Source organism: Aplidium turbinatum, chromosome 17 (genome assembly GCF_918807975.1).
Source record: "Aplidium turbinatum chromosome 17, kaAplTurb1.1, whole genome shotgun sequence".
Classification (NCBI taxonomy): domain Eukaryota; kingdom Metazoa; phylum Chordata; class Ascidiacea; order Aplousobranchia; family Polyclinidae; genus Aplidium; species Aplidium turbinatum.
This window is the reverse complement of record NC_137488.1, coordinates 11,803,833-11,819,108: the sequence shown is the minus strand read 5'-3', so window position 1 is coordinate 11,819,108 and position 15,276 is coordinate 11,803,833. Positions and strand designations below refer to the sequence as shown.

At 38.3% G+C, this 15,276-nt stretch overlaps 1 protein-coding gene across 4 annotated transcripts in view; it reads right to left on the bottom strand.

Moving 5' to 3' along the window:
• Positions 1–15,276, bottom strand: part of LOC145786312 (arf-GAP with SH3 domain, ANK repeat and PH domain-containing protein 1-like) — a 37,178-nt gene that overhangs the window by 6,964 nt on the left and 14,938 nt on the right. For all 4 annotated transcript variants that reach the window (XM_082597953.1, XM_082597951.1, XM_082597952.1 and 1 more), the window contains exons 5-22: positions 14,726–14,775; positions 10,457–10,532; positions 9,525–9,578; positions 8,623–8,708; positions 8,273–8,348; positions 8,075–8,206; positions 7,829–7,954; positions 7,380–7,467; positions 7,135–7,183; positions 6,462–6,640; positions 5,051–5,184; positions 4,712–4,800; positions 3,282–3,465; positions 2,471–2,690; positions 2,151–2,290; positions 1,706–1,786; positions 1,217–1,436; positions 484–571 (exon numbers count right to left, since the gene is read on the bottom strand). In XM_082597953.1, the coding sequence (XP_082454079.1) occupies positions 484–571; positions 1,217–1,436; positions 1,706–1,786; positions 2,151–2,290; positions 2,471–2,690; positions 3,282–3,465; positions 4,712–4,800; positions 5,051–5,184; positions 6,462–6,640; positions 7,135–7,183; positions 7,380–7,467; positions 7,829–7,954; positions 8,075–8,206; positions 8,273–8,348; positions 8,623–8,708; positions 9,525–9,578; positions 10,457–10,532; positions 14,726–14,775 (2,072 nt within the window). The remainder of the gene's footprint in view (positions 1–483; positions 572–1,216; positions 1,437–1,705; positions 1,787–2,150; positions 2,291–2,470; positions 2,691–3,281; positions 3,466–4,711; positions 4,801–5,050; positions 5,185–6,461; positions 6,641–7,134; positions 7,184–7,379; positions 7,468–7,828; positions 7,955–8,074; positions 8,207–8,272; positions 8,349–8,622; positions 8,709–9,524; positions 9,579–10,456; positions 10,533–14,725; positions 14,776–15,276) is intronic.

The following is a 15,276-nucleotide window of genomic DNA, read 5'->3' as shown; positions in this document are numbered from 1 at the left end:
GTTGAAGTTTCATAGAATTTAATAATAGAATTGCAGTAGCATGTCAGTGCATGAATTGCCACCAAAAGAATTGCCGACGTCAGTCAAACGACGCACAGTTCTGCTATAGCATGAAAGCTATAACCAAGGTTAATTTAAATTTTGAGAAAACGCAACAGAAATCAGAGTTGTAAGTCAGGTAGAACATATCGGGCTTGCGTTTTAAAAAAATGAACGAATTTGGACCTAACTTCCGTGTAATTGGTTGATACCGATGTACGCCAACTTGTATTCCAAAAATTCGTTTATTGAGAAAACTCTGCATTCGAGCATAGTTCAGGTTTGCATCTTTGGATTGGGATATGAACTGTATAGAAGAGTAGCAAACAACTTTGAATCCCATAATGAAAAAGTTTAAACCTCTACTGTGTTGCGATGGCTACCGGTAAATAGAACGCAGGGCCAGACTTTGTGACGAAGTTGTGCTAATTAAAAACTTCTAACCTTTTAGTGACAGAGTCGCCATCTTTGGTCGACATGGTTGGGGAGGGAACCCGGGGGGTAGCAGCTTTGCTGGCAAGTTTGTTTAAGTCTGAAAACATCAACGATTATTATCATCATTAACGTGCATCATGTAAAAACATGGAAACAATGTACGAAAACTTTCATAAAAGTTCTAAAATAATCCGATCAAACAGAATTTTTTTGTCAATCTTTTTATGTTTGATAGAGCTTCGGTAGAGAGTTTGGCCTGTGGTCCCATAAACACACAAAGCCGAATAACGTCACCAGATGGAACATATTTATCACATCACAGAAGAAACAACAACATTGAAGCAAAGTTTATATTCAACTTTGTCGACACCACAACAATTATACAGTAATTTTATCTACATCCAATGAGTTACTTCATTTTTTTTTTATGATTCTATCGTGCATTTCTAAACACTGGCAGAACACTATGATATAATCTCGGCACGTGCACTACTGTTCTGCAAAAACACTTCACGCACTAAGTGATGAAGTAAGTAGGGTTTAACGACTTAAACTAATCCATGTTCAACTAAAGCTTCAATGAAAAAGCAATGAGCTTTATCAAAAAATCTTTTGCTAGCCATTAGGGAATCTGGTGTGGCTTTGTAGCAACAAGATACGTTTATGGCACGATAAAGCTTGGAAACTGTTGGGTTGTTAAACATGATTGTTCAGGGAAAATAAAGCACGGAAGATCCCTTACCAGGCTTTACGGGTAGGACATGCGTGAGAGGAGAATTTTTTGTTCGATAACTATCCACGATTGCTTGTGGAGGAGCCAGGCTTTGACTGCGATTCCGGTTTAAATTCTGATGAGGAGGTACAGCTGGAGGTGTTGTTCGAGGAAGAGCAGGAGGATCAGTTGGAGGCTTATTACGATCCTTGAAAGATGGTAATCTGTGACGACCCTCTTGAGACTGCACCTAAAAATATCAAGAGTCAACGTAAAGTAAAATTCAAGGAGCTTCAGCACTCACGCAAATTGGGACGCCACAAACAAGCAAAACCACATTTCAATCGTCTTCACGAATTCGCTATATCTACTGCACATGGATTTGGCTTTAAAAATCCGAGATCTAATGAATCTCATTGTTTTCACCTCAAACTTTTGCTAAGGTATAGTGTAAGATTAAATCGCGCAGGTTTTGCTCGCAACTACACATAATATCAAATTCATAAATCGCAAACTTACTTTCATGGGACTATGCATGGCACCTTGTGATGTGAAGTTACGTTCATCGAGATCATCGTCGCTCAAGAAATCGTCGTCGTCCTGAACATGTCATGGTTGAGTAATATAATCTACTCTGACGACATAAACCATTCGGTAGCGTAACACGGACAACAGCTAACACGACGTCTTAAACGTTGTATCAATGTAAAAATGAAGAATTTTGCTGACTGGGTAAGGATTGTATAAGTTAACACATACACTCCACAGTCCACACGCTCGGTATTCGAGAGTAATTACATCATTTAACTGCAAATATCAGTAAAACGTTTCAAAAAGATAACTTTGTAATTTACCAGTTTAGTGTGAAAATCTTTTTCTATATGGTTTTCAATTAATGTGAAGGCTCAGAAGAAAAAATAAAATAAATCAGTTGTCACAGACCAACAGTTGAAAGCAAACGAACCATGAAAGTTAAATTCCAATCTATGTCAATGTGAACTATTGGCCGGAATTTTCCAGAATTGGCTTGTTCGAGCAGCTCCATGCAACCAGTATGCTTCAGTCTCTGGGCAATCGCCAGCGCTGTTTCACCGTTGGCATTTTCTGCGATGAGTGAAGTCATTGAAAAGAAAAAGACCAATCTTTTGAGAAACAAAGTTATAAAAAACAACAACATTGAACGGACCTCATTTAATGATGTGATCCAAACGGTATGTCAACGTCAATAAACGTTGATTCAAGTGAGAACACATACAAAGGGAAATATTGCAGAGTAAACTTCACCTATGTCGGTGTTCGCCTTGCTCCTGAGGAGAAGCTTCATGCATTCGGTCTTGTTGTTTTCGGCACAGATGTGCAGTGGAGTGTTGCCAGATGTGGTTGTTTTCAGATTGAGAGCAGATCCAACATTTTGACAAAGAAAGTCAACAAGAGGAAGAATAGATCCCAGCTCCTCGTTCGAGTGCAGAGATACAGCGGCATGCAGGGCTGTTTCTCCTTCCTCCTGAATAACATAATACGACACTGGTCAGTGATTATATTATTCGTTTTACATTTACTGGTTTTGTCAAATAAAATTGCAACTTTAAAAATTGTAGTCCGGGAACATTGTGAGCCTCGGGTAGAAAAAGGGTAGACTCTCGGCCCCAGAAGATGGCTCCATTTCCGGGACACATTAGGGTTTCGTGCATGGAGACAATCCAGGAAAGAAAGCGGAAAGCAATTCATTTTCGGCAGCTTTAGTTTCACAAATAATGAAGTTTAAAAATTCGAGATCTTCGTCCCCTGAGGCCATTGTAACTTACGAATAAAAATTCCACGCATATAAAAGGTAAAGGAGGTCCCATACTCAGCCTGAGTTACTGAACATCAAGGAATGAGAACGTATGGTTCCTATCACAATAAGTCTTCGGCATTAACAAGAGTATGGTGGCCAGCTCTTTTCTTTTGGCCACCTTTCCTTTAGCAACTACGCCCACCCAATTTATTACACCCTCCAATACATGACATAACCATTGAAGCAACACAATGGCTGCGAGTTAAGTCAATTGTTGAATTCAAAGCGAAATATAGTATTTAGCATATTTCAACTTACATAGCCAGGCAATGGCACGGCAAGATCAGCATTTTCACCAAACAATTGCAAAAGAGAGAACATATCACAAGATCTGATGGCTTGTCCGAGCTCATCAGCTAATGTCTCAGGATCATTGTTGCAAGTGTACACGACGTAATTGCGGGAGATATATTTTCCACGGATGAATGCTTTTCTTTCTTCCCTGAAAAAGAGAGAAAAACAGTAAAAATACGTGTATTAATCAACACTCAAGTACAAAGTTGCATAGGTTTTGGCATATTTTGGATTGAAATAAATGTTGACGTCTACTCAAGCACAAAATATCAAGTTCGTATCCAAATGCAAATTGTCTGCCTAGTCTTTGTAGGTTAGGCTGTCACAGACCTAATCGCATGCAGATTGTATGTGGGCAAGTGTATTTAAAATACCTCAGATGAAACAGCTAAACATTGCGTGGTCTTGTGTTGTATACGTTCCTAGCTAGCCGTGACGTGTGTGTTCAATTAGTCATCCAATGCCTTGGTAAGACAGCTGTTTGCTGCTTAATAAGTATACAGTGGCGTGCAGGTATACCGTATGTGTGTAACTAAAAGGAAACTGTTTCATTTTGCGGTTGCAACAACCTTAAAAATATCTCTTGAGAGCAAAATAATCGAATGGCACAACCTGCATGTTCACCTTACCTCAGTCGCTAAAAGAAGTTACAATGGTGTTACACAGTGGATTTAACGACCAAAAGCATATTAAAAGCAAAGGGTATTAAAACGTCCAAAAAAAGAGATGGAGCACACAGAAAACCGAGATAGTTTGCCGGCACGACCCCATAGGTCCGTTAAGTAAGCGTAAACAAATTTTCTTATTACAATAGAATTTGTATTTTGCCCATAATGGAAATCTGGCTTGCTCTCCAGCTATGTAAATGAGCGTTTAAACTACATGTCTGTTGACATTGTCTCTAAATGTATAAAAAAATTGCTTAGTCACCCAGTTGCAAAAATATTGCAACAACAACAATTTCGTGACATTATCAAATGTATCATCTGCAACAAAATACTAAAAAAATAAAGCATTAAAATCTGCCACTTTTCTGTTGAATTAAGGTTAAAAGATGTTCATTTGTTGTAAAATATTCGAACGTGGCACTCAGCTACATGACAGCGTATCCGATTTTTTTAGACAGATGTACGAAGCGTAATCAATGAATCAGAGATTCAGTTCTTGTACCCTAAGCGGACAAAGGCTTGAAAACATAATGACAAAAAGCATCAGCATCTCACCAGTACCTCACCAACAGTGTAGTTCATGCTACAATGCGTCTGCAATCGCTCCTGCACAGAAATACCAGTCGACTGTGTACTCGTCAGATATTGTAAATAACTTCCCAATGAAGCACTGACTGTGGATCAAAATGCAACCGTTCACATCGACGTTTTCGACAAGCTACTCACATGTCGTTGGTGGAGGTTAGCTTCTTGGAAAGATCCAGGTGTTCTTCCATCACGTTGTTGAAGGTGTCATTGCCAATCGAACGAGCTAGCTAATGAAGCAATGAACAATTAAGGCTTTTAAAAACAGGTTATTATTAGACCAATGCTGAAACGCATAAATTTGAGTTAAGTTACTATTCATCATCATCCAAATTCGGTTTTGTCCCCACTAGTATATTAATTTAAGTTACACAAAGGAATAATGATGAAATACGAAGGCGTGAATTTTAACTACTACTGAGCTAAAACATTTATTTGAGCAGTTGATGTCTGATTTCGCTCCTAAAAGATGTGATTTACCAATAACTCGGAGGTTCCTAACTCATCGAGAGTTAAAGATTGGATCCGTGACACATGAACTCCCATGTCTCTATGAATGCCGCTGCACTCGATGCACAAGAGCACACCGAGGTTAGTGGAAAGCCAGGTGGGATCTGAAATGAAAAACATGAGTAAAAAAAAGAAACAGAAAGCCAATTTATGTGAATTTTTGTATTCTAAGGCAGAAGCCGGGATAACATTGGAAAACAGTGAGCAAAACTAGAACGGTTAAAATTCATAAAAAGCAGTACCAAAGTTAAGCAGTATCTACATTTTACATCGTGAGATTTGAAATAAACATGGGCTCCGTTAGAGGGGGGCCGCGGGGTTGATTAACTAATGCAAAATTACCCCCCCCCCCCCCACTAATGTACAGATAAAAGTTCTATTTTGAATTTTTTTTTTACTTTTGTGTTTTATTTTCATGTGTTTATTTTGTTGCACAACTTTTGAGGTTTTTGCTTGGAAATTTCGACTCGCAGGACAACGCCAAACTACGTATCCTGTCAAAAATATACGCATCACAATGAGCTATGTGTGACGTCATAGTTTTCACTGCTAGGAACTGTTTAATTTCGCTTTCACCACTCACGAACGAAACCCACTACAGTTGCGCTGTTTCAATGTTTTCCTATTTTCAGTTGTTGTAAAAGTTAATGCATTTTAGATTTTATCTTATTTTTTTCTGAATTAAATGTAGGCCTAGACTCCAGATGCTGAAACTTTTCCTTTCACTGTGGATGTTATGGCACAGGTTATCGTGTTGTATTCATATAATTGTAAATTAAGTTATAGAAAGCTTTGACCTTGACGCTTTTGACCTTTTAACGTCTGAAATGCAAAATTTGGAGGACTTGAGCCAATGAAGAAGACAGAGAGGAATTTTTGCGTACGTCCCCTCTTCCAGTCAAAATTGTCTCAAAACCTCAAAACTGTGGCGAATGTTAAAAAGCTTCTGCTTGCGATTTTAGATTCGTTGAAATAATTTTATGATTTTTAATTGTGCTGAAAGACAAAATTTTTGCGCCTTCGGCGCAAAACATGCCGCCAAAGACGCTGTATAAGAAATTTAAGCTTTCAGTATTGCGAAGGGGGTCTGGGGGGAGACCTCCCAGAAGTATATGTGATGTGATAATCCAATAAGCCCCTGTCGATGTCACAACATCATTCCCGCCCATGCTTAAATTACCCCCCACTCTCAGGAAGTGTCCGGAGCCCCTGGAAATAAAACAAACCTTCCCCATTTGTCCAGGCAAACACAATGTTTTAAGTGTTCCGAATTTTAACACAGCAAAGAACTGTTTATAAAAGCCACTTATTATTTTGCATATTTCTTTTCACAGGACGTAAATATTTGAATATAAGTTTGGTGAACGTTGAAAAACCATACCAGGAGCGTTGCAGTCACAGCATCGGTCGTTTCCTGGCAAACGACGCACTTCATCGATGATTGAGAGAGTGAGCTCCTTCAAACCAGCGTTCTGCTCAGTGCCGCTCTTGCCTGAGCTGGCATCTCCAAACACACGATTCAAAGCATCGTCTTTGCTATTGGTCAGAACGGACACCCAACTGTGTATTTAATGTTATAGTCAGCATGGCTTCAGAAAGCTTCATAAAATAATAATAATGTGTCTTTTTATATAGCGCTGTATTCTTCCCAGATATCCTTCCCATTGCTCCTCAGGCCTTGACAAAGTACTCAGTGCAGCTGTACAGATCTATTTCTTTTGCTGAGTGCCAAGCAGAAATAAGATCCAGCACGAGTTTTAAAAACTTTTTGGTATTACAGGGCATCGAACCCATGCCTACCGCCTCGAAGCAGACAACTAACCACTAAGCCATGTGTTCGATGATTCACTATGGTAAGAATTTATTTACGGCGGTAGACAGTTGGTTCGGTCTCAGGGCCAGAAAAGCCACAAGCTTCATAATCTTTTTTTGGTTTTAATCGAAGAATTCTTACGGGACTAACTGTGCATACTATACTATTGCATACTCATTTGCCAATAATAACGGTAGTGAATAGGAACACGTAATAAATTAACTACTTCAGTAAAACTTACTTCATAGCGTCATGTTCATCTTCGGCCATGAAACGGTAAGTTCGATTATCTAAAAATGTGCAATTATTAGTTGAAAATTTTTATCTCTTTCATTGCACCAGAATATCTCTTTCTTCTTTACAAATCAACTTTTTGTAAGAAATCAAACAAAAAATACTTTTATACTGCAAGAAAAATATGCTGTTCTAATCTCACAGCAGCTTCATGACACTAGAATGAAGAACAACCACAAAAGCATAGCTCACGAGAAACAAGATCGAATTGCTTTTTATCTTCGGGTACCAGTTTAAGCTGACTGGTTAACAAGTTCAGCTTGACAGGGTCCTTGTTAGCCTGGAAAGAACAACAAGTGCATTACCTTTTCACTTAGCAACAAGTTACCAAATGTGACTCTGTTAACTATTCTTTCATGATAAATTTCCCTAAAGTGAATTTCAGTCTGCTCAGTCAACTGTGTGATAAATTTGATCAGTTCGACAGCAATTTAAAAAAAAAACAATATTTTTGATGTTACTCAACATGCAAATCAGCTCCTCTTTACATTGATTCAACGTCTGCAGAATTTGAATCAATGTAAAACGGGACTGACTGGGTATGGTCACGTTTTGATGTTTAAACCATCCTTCGATGCATGAGCATGAAAATTAGCCTTAACAATCATGCAAACACAACGACAGTAGATTGCTGCACATACTTTGTTATGGTGCATCGTCAGATACCCGTCAGTTACAAAGCACTTCCGCTTTTGCCACGCTTTCCTTAAGCCTTCGCTTCGTTTCATCAGATAACCACATTTTTCATTTCCCAACGCTTTGTTTCCCTAAAAATGGAGCAGAAGGATAAAAAACAGCACTATTTACTCCGGAATTTACCATCCCCACTTACCAAGAACTTCTTGTTGAACAAAAAAAAAAAACGTCTTTGTCAAATCTTTTTTTACCTGCAGCTGGTGAAGGTTGTAGACGTTCGCTTGAGTTTTTCCTGAGTTATTATCACTATCCGACACTGACAACTTTAAGGTGTTTCTTAGCTCCATTAATTGTCTCTTCTCCTCGTCTTGGCCTTGACGAAGCTAAATAAAATATTATTTAGTCTACTGAGAAAATCACGATCAAGTCAAATTGGACACAAAACTTACAGACTGTAGATTGGCAGTCAAGTCGTCAACATACGCCCGAAAGTGCTCAATCACTTTGACGCCGTCAGTGAAATACCTGAAAAAATAATGACAATCATGAAAAACTATAAATTTGTGATTTTTTTTTATTTGCTTTCTCTGTATGCAACTTGCTTGGTGAAGCCTTGTGGCATGATGCGTATTAAGCAAAATACATGCAGTGACTGACCACTGTCCACTAATGGTGTGTAATGATTATATAAGCATAAAATCTGCCAACAGACTGACATACACCATAATACTGGTGGAAAAGATTACCTTAATTAAATATACAACCAACAATAAATAAAAGCAGAAAACTCTTCACTCACGAATGCTCAGCATGATAATATTCCACTAAATGTTGAAGAAAATCCACCCCTTTTTTGGTTTTGATTTCATTAACTTTGATCAGATACTAGAAATAACATTGATAGATTGTTAGAAGCACAATATTGTTACATTTCAAGTGATGAATGACCGGAACCACACTCGTTTCACGAACACAAACCATGTAAATCACAGCACTGGGTTGGTATAATATAATCAAGATCTTTGTAAAAACAGCGCTAGTATTAGCTTTTGGCGTCATGACCTAATGCGGTGCTTTATCTCGTATATTAACCCGAATTAAAACAACTGTGTAGAAATTGCATATATTTTGTTTTTACGTTTGATTTTACTGCTTATTTGTTGTGATGCATCGCAATTGCTTGTTACGTCACTGGTAAATACATTTCTAAATCGTGTTACTTTAATAATTATATCGTTTTTGAAATTGTTCCACGAATCAGTCACTTCCAACATTGGCACAAACCGTGCTCTGCCAAAGCTTGGGCTTGCATTGCATAACAAATGACGTAAGTCTGCAGATGTTGAATCAATGCAAAATGAACATATTTGCCAACGTGGGTGAATGACTCTTAACCGGAGGGCAGCATGAAAGTCGAAATATTACAGTGCAAAAAGTTACTACTTTTATTAACCCGTGCTGAGTACCATTAAGCAGCATGTTACACGCTTAAACGATGCATCATAAGCATGCATTGCAATAGCCACTTGGACAGGATCCAGACGGTGTTTATAGTGATAAAGGATCTATTTTATAGAATTGCGATTTTTGTTACGGTATATGTATTTTTATTATATTTTTTGAATTCACAGATAAGTTAGCCATCTTTACCAGGGTGTTATTTTAAACAAGAAAATATATTTTAACTTTTGTATTTCTGACCTCGCACATCTGCAACTGAAACATTCGCCGCTCCTTTTCCATTTCCTCGGCAATCTGTCAAATACGTAACGTCATGTTGGATTTCCAAAAACAATCGAGTAATCACGTTCAAAAAAAAAAAGAAATAAAAAATCCTGCTTCACTCCAGATACTCTATTTGCGCAGTCACATTGCAACACATGTTGACACAAAAGAACAGATCATTGACTTTCAATTCATGATGAAACACAAAAATTAAATAAAATGGCTACAGGATTACGTCAACTCAAACAGTAAAGAAAATACAGCTGTAGAAAACAATATGATGTTAGCTTGTAAAGCATTGCATAGTGACAAGGTCTAAGAAAAAATATGCAGCAAAATTGATTATGATTTACTGTACCGATTTGAGAAACGATTCGGTTATTCAGTAGTAGGTCCAGTATCATTAATGCTTCCACAAAAATTGCAGTTCAAACCTGACTAAAACGGTACGTACCGTACTGTGGTTCATTTCATGAAATTATTGCACCGATTTTTGTTGCATGAATCTTCAACAAACTTTACAGTATGTTTCTATATCATTTTCGTAACGGGACAGCTTGTAAGTTTTAAAAGTTATGGCTTACTGGCAGAAATATTACAGACTGATTTATTTCGTGGTGGATTTTGGAAATAAATCGTGTGAATACAATTCCCTTGGTCGAAATGTATCACATGTCAGTGACGTGAGCGAGGTGGGTCACATAAAGGAAACTATAGCTCTTTTAATGACGCAGAACCAGCAACAGCGTTGCGTTTCGATTCAACAATTGAAAAACAAACTGTGTGTGCAACAATCGCCTTTCACAGCCAGAAGTTATGTACAGTGCTAATATCTGACCACAAAACATTAAAGTTCACACCACGGCTTTAAAGTGAAAAGAAACAATCAAAGATTTTGCAAGTCATACTTCGGCGCCACTTATTTCGTTTCGAATCATTCCAGCATCCTTCGCAAGCTGACGTTTCTCCCGCTCCACTTGTTTCCTAACAATTAAAGCCAATTGGTTACCGCAATGCATTGAATTTCTTTTGACAACACTACACTCCCATGATCATATCAATCAAAGGGACACTGGTAACACTGCAGCACATCAACGTGCAAAAAAATTCACAGACTACACCAAGTAATGAAGTAATTCACACCCTTTTTTAGAAAACCAAACTTCACTAAGTATCACCATTCACCAGTATTTTCCACGACTAAATGTAAGAGTGAATGCAATCATACACACCTGGTTCAACGTCCAGCTAAGCTAGCAAATTAATAGCTCTAGCTTTGTTAGTCAAAGGCCTGATTAGTCAATATTATTGTACATACAGAAGTGATTAAGTGCTTGATTGCACAGGTTATGAAGCATTGTGGAAAATGTATATATATATATTATATCGCAGTTTGAGCACTTTGGCAAGGTTGGCAGTAGTACTATTTTTGGTGCTTACGTACCACAAATAGGAAAATGTCACATGGAGGTGTATGTATACCTTCATGGCCATTCCAGTGTAAACACTGCACTGACGAGACCGGAAGGTCGAAACGGTGTACGCTGTCTGCAGTTATTGACGCTCTTGGTTTACACCGATTGAGCACTTTACTGGGGGCACCTTGCTATGCATTGCGCAAAGCTCACTGCTTGCAGTTTGAGCACTTTGGCAAGATTGGCAGTAGTACTATTTTTGGTGCTTACGTACCACAAATAGGAAAATGTCACATGGAGGTGTATGTTAGGGTGGCTCTTAAAATTGAGTTTTTGAATTTTGCATGGGACACCCTTTCAAATGGTGAGGTTGTCAGAAAAAATAACTCTTGCAAATTTTTTTTAAATTTGAAGTTGATTTAGAGGTGGCCCTCCCCCCCTAAAGTTCTGTGCCCTCTCTCGAAATACCAAATCTGCGTATCTCGAAAACCACTTGAGCTAGAGATACGGTTTTTGTGTTAAAAGATGCAGAAAACATGGTTTTCTATCTGCTTTCTGAACATTGAATGCATCTATCTTGAGTAGAAAAGCAGTTATTTAGAAAAAACGCATTTGACCAAATCTTGATTTTACAACCTTTTTTGTGACCACGAAACCGTCTACAAAATTTCGTTTTTTTTTCTTAATTTTTGCACCTTAGAGGGAACACTGGTAACGATATTCATTTCAAAATGTAATTCTGGTCAGTATTATACTGCAAGAAGCGATATTATCGACAATATTTTACATATTGCCTTGCGTATCGTGACAGGATGTCTGCGACCTACACATTGTACACAATCGGACAATTTCCCTGTCCTTGCAGGCAACCAACCAGCTGAGTTTTGTCGCGAAGAAGCCATCCTGTCTCTTTCTCGGCATTACGAACCCCAACCACTTGCTCCACTCAAGTCTCTACAAGTCTGTGAGCGAGCAATCGAGCATCCTCGCCAACTGAAATCGAGACACCCATTTGTATGTGACGCACAACTCCTGATGAAAACCGCTGAAAACCAATCCATCAGCGCGGCTACCTGGGAGGACAACAAATAGAGCTCAGAGAGGAAGAAGAACTCCTCAAGGCTCTAAAGTTTTATCTCCGACACCAGCCCCCATCCAACCAGAATGCATAATTTGCCAAGGAAGGCCTGGGTGTGGCACAACCGCCTGCGTGCTGGGCTACTGGAGTCAGACTATTCCGCTCAAACATGCACAAATTGGGGATGGCTCCATCCGCAATCTGTGAGTGTGGCATAGAGGAACAAACCACAGACCACACCATCTGTAACTGCGCCAAATGGTGTGCGTGGTCTGCTTGAACTGGATGACGAATCAATGCAATTGCTACTCGACACCTGCTCAAGCATCTAAACCACATCGGCACTGCCCAAGGGTGGTAAAAGATAGAGCCCCTTGACCCCTGGAGTAACAAAGAAGGTTTAAACAAAGAAGAATCGACAATATTGTTCTTGTTGGAATTTGGATTCAACAGTTTCCTGTGTTCAGTAACAACTTGCAAAAGAAACTGAAGTTGGTACTCATCTTCAGTTGAGAGTTTGTTAAAATCCGGGATTAGACTGAGAGCAACTCCTCTCTCTGCTCTGTCATTGACTACTGAAAGTCCCTTCGCCATGTGTAAAGCTTGAATAAATGCACCATCTTCAGTCCAATGAGCAGGATCCTTTGAAAGTCTAATTATTGCTTCATCTTCACCCAACAGCTGAAGCCATTTTGAATTAGAGGTGCAATACTGTTCTAGACCCTTATTGCTAAGAAACGCATCTACTTTGATGCTTCGTCTCCTTGGTGGACGTTCTGCTGTTTCATTTAACATGGTTGCCACCATTACCTTGTTACTTTCCACAGACAATCGAGAGTCAAACAAGGCTAGTTCAACCATTTCTTCAGACAGATACCATAAATGCAGACCAAGCTTTTGCATAAATCGCCTTCGCCTTCCAACAAGTGCAATGCATAGCACCTGAAGCTTGAAAGCAGATTCCACACTAAGGAGTTTCTTCAAGGAATATGACAAAAAACGGGCATTTTAGCTATTCATGAATGCATAAAAGTTTAGGAATACTTATTTCGTTTATTACTTTACCAGTTTTACAGGTTAGTTTATGAACTTTGTTTATTGAATAGCTTGGGCCACAATACTTGTTTAGCACTGTTTTGTGCTAGAATACCGAAAACAGGTTTTTTCTAAATAACTGCTTTTCTAATCAAGATAGACGCAATCACTGTTCAGAAAGCAGATAGGAAATCATGCTTTCTGCATCTTTTGACACAAAAACCGTATCTTTAGCTCAAACAGTTTTTGAGATATGCAGATTTGGTATTTGGGAGGAGGGCGCAAAACTTTAGGGGGGGAGGGCCACCTCTAAATCAATTTCAAAGTCAAAAATTTTTTTGCAGGAGTTATTTTTTCTGACAACCTCACCTTTTCAAAGGGTGTCCCACACAAAATTCAAATTTTTTTCATTTTTTGCCAAATAAGAGCCACCCTAGTGTATGTATACCTTCATGGCCATTCCAGTGTAAACACTGCACTGACGAGTCCGGAAGGTCGAAACGGTGTACGCTGTCTGCAGTTATATATATTATATATGTGCGGGCAACTGACTGTGGAAAGAATACAACAATAGACAGTTGATTCAGCCAAGTGGGCTTCACCAGTAGGGATGCATTGACTTTGACAGTATGGTGTCAGCCACTTACAACAATAATAATTGATTGCTTTCATTTGTGAAAGTAAAATAAACCGGCAGATTCCTCAACTTTATGCTGATAGCCAGGGAAAATTATGCCTTTCAGCATATGAAAAGTATTACAAGAAAACTGCTCATGGATGGAGCACAAAAAAGGCATCACTCTCTGCAACGTGACAAGTGCAAAAAAACAACATTTTTACTCTATTATAGTTATCCTATGTTTCACATGAAAAAATAAGGGTTGTATCATGCAGACAAAAGATAAGCTATTTGTTGCATCAAAATGTTTTTTCGTCTGTTTCAGCAAAACGAAGGGAGTTCCCCTCTCGATGCCATGACGTCAGCGAGGCAGGTCATGACATGGTTGAGTGTTGTTAGAGTCTGATTTAGTTAGTTTTCACCAACAGTTTCACAGGAAACAATGAAGTCACATCCTACGCTTATCGTGAATAGTAAAATAATGGAATCTAACAGTGGCATTATTGAAATGACAAGTCTACTGCAAAGCAAATTAATGCTGCGGTTACAAACTTATGCAATCTTTGAAAAAAAAAAATGTTCAAGAAAATGTCAATGTGGCGAAGCCGAATGTACTGTTCAATCATGGAATATAATCTAACACCTTTACATTGCAATTGGTTTACAATCAAATAACTTTTGTAGTTTATCAACATACATAACATGCACTAATTCATATGCGATAAGAAAACACTGGATGATAATTTCAAAACGGTTTGAACAAAGCAGTGGATTTAATTGCTGCATAATAATACTACACCACCTGCAGTTATAAGTACAAGCATAATAGTACAAGTAAGAATTTTACAACAAACTGCAATGGCAGGACGAGTAGTTAAATCAACCTGTTCGCTATTTCAATGTCTTCTGCCAGTTTAGCAGCCAGACATAAATCTCTATTCTCTATAGCAGAAAATGGCACATAACAGGTACGGTATCACAGAGTATAGCCTATTCAATCACACAATTGAAAAGTTTGTACAAAACTTACGCCTTATTGTCATAGTCTTTCCAAGATTTTTCAAATGGCCGCTTCATATCCTACAACAAGTAGTAAAATTAAGAAGTGACTAACAAGACAGAGCAGAGCCTATGCATCAAGTTATTATCATGGTATGGTTGTTATATAGGGTAAGCTGGGGCATAGCCAAATTAGCCATGAGCTAACTGACAAAATCAGCACACTTAATTTGATTAAATTAACTCTTCAACTTGCATTTGAAAAATTAGACAAATGGATGTTTTCAAGTAATGCAATGTACAGGCACAAGAAAGTTGCACTTTTGTGGCAACATCAACTGACACAACTTAAATGCAATCAAGCATATCATTCACACCAAAACAAAGCTTGAATCTATTTCTTGCATTTATCCATTAAAGCAGCTCAGTTTATCTGAATAAATGCAACAACTATTGCACAATGCACATAGCAATATGTAAAATGTCAAATTGAAAAATGAGGCCAAAAATGAGTTTTTGTGGATGTGGATTGTGGAAGATTTGGTTTGAGCATATGGTAAGGCAAACATCTGGTCTTTAGTA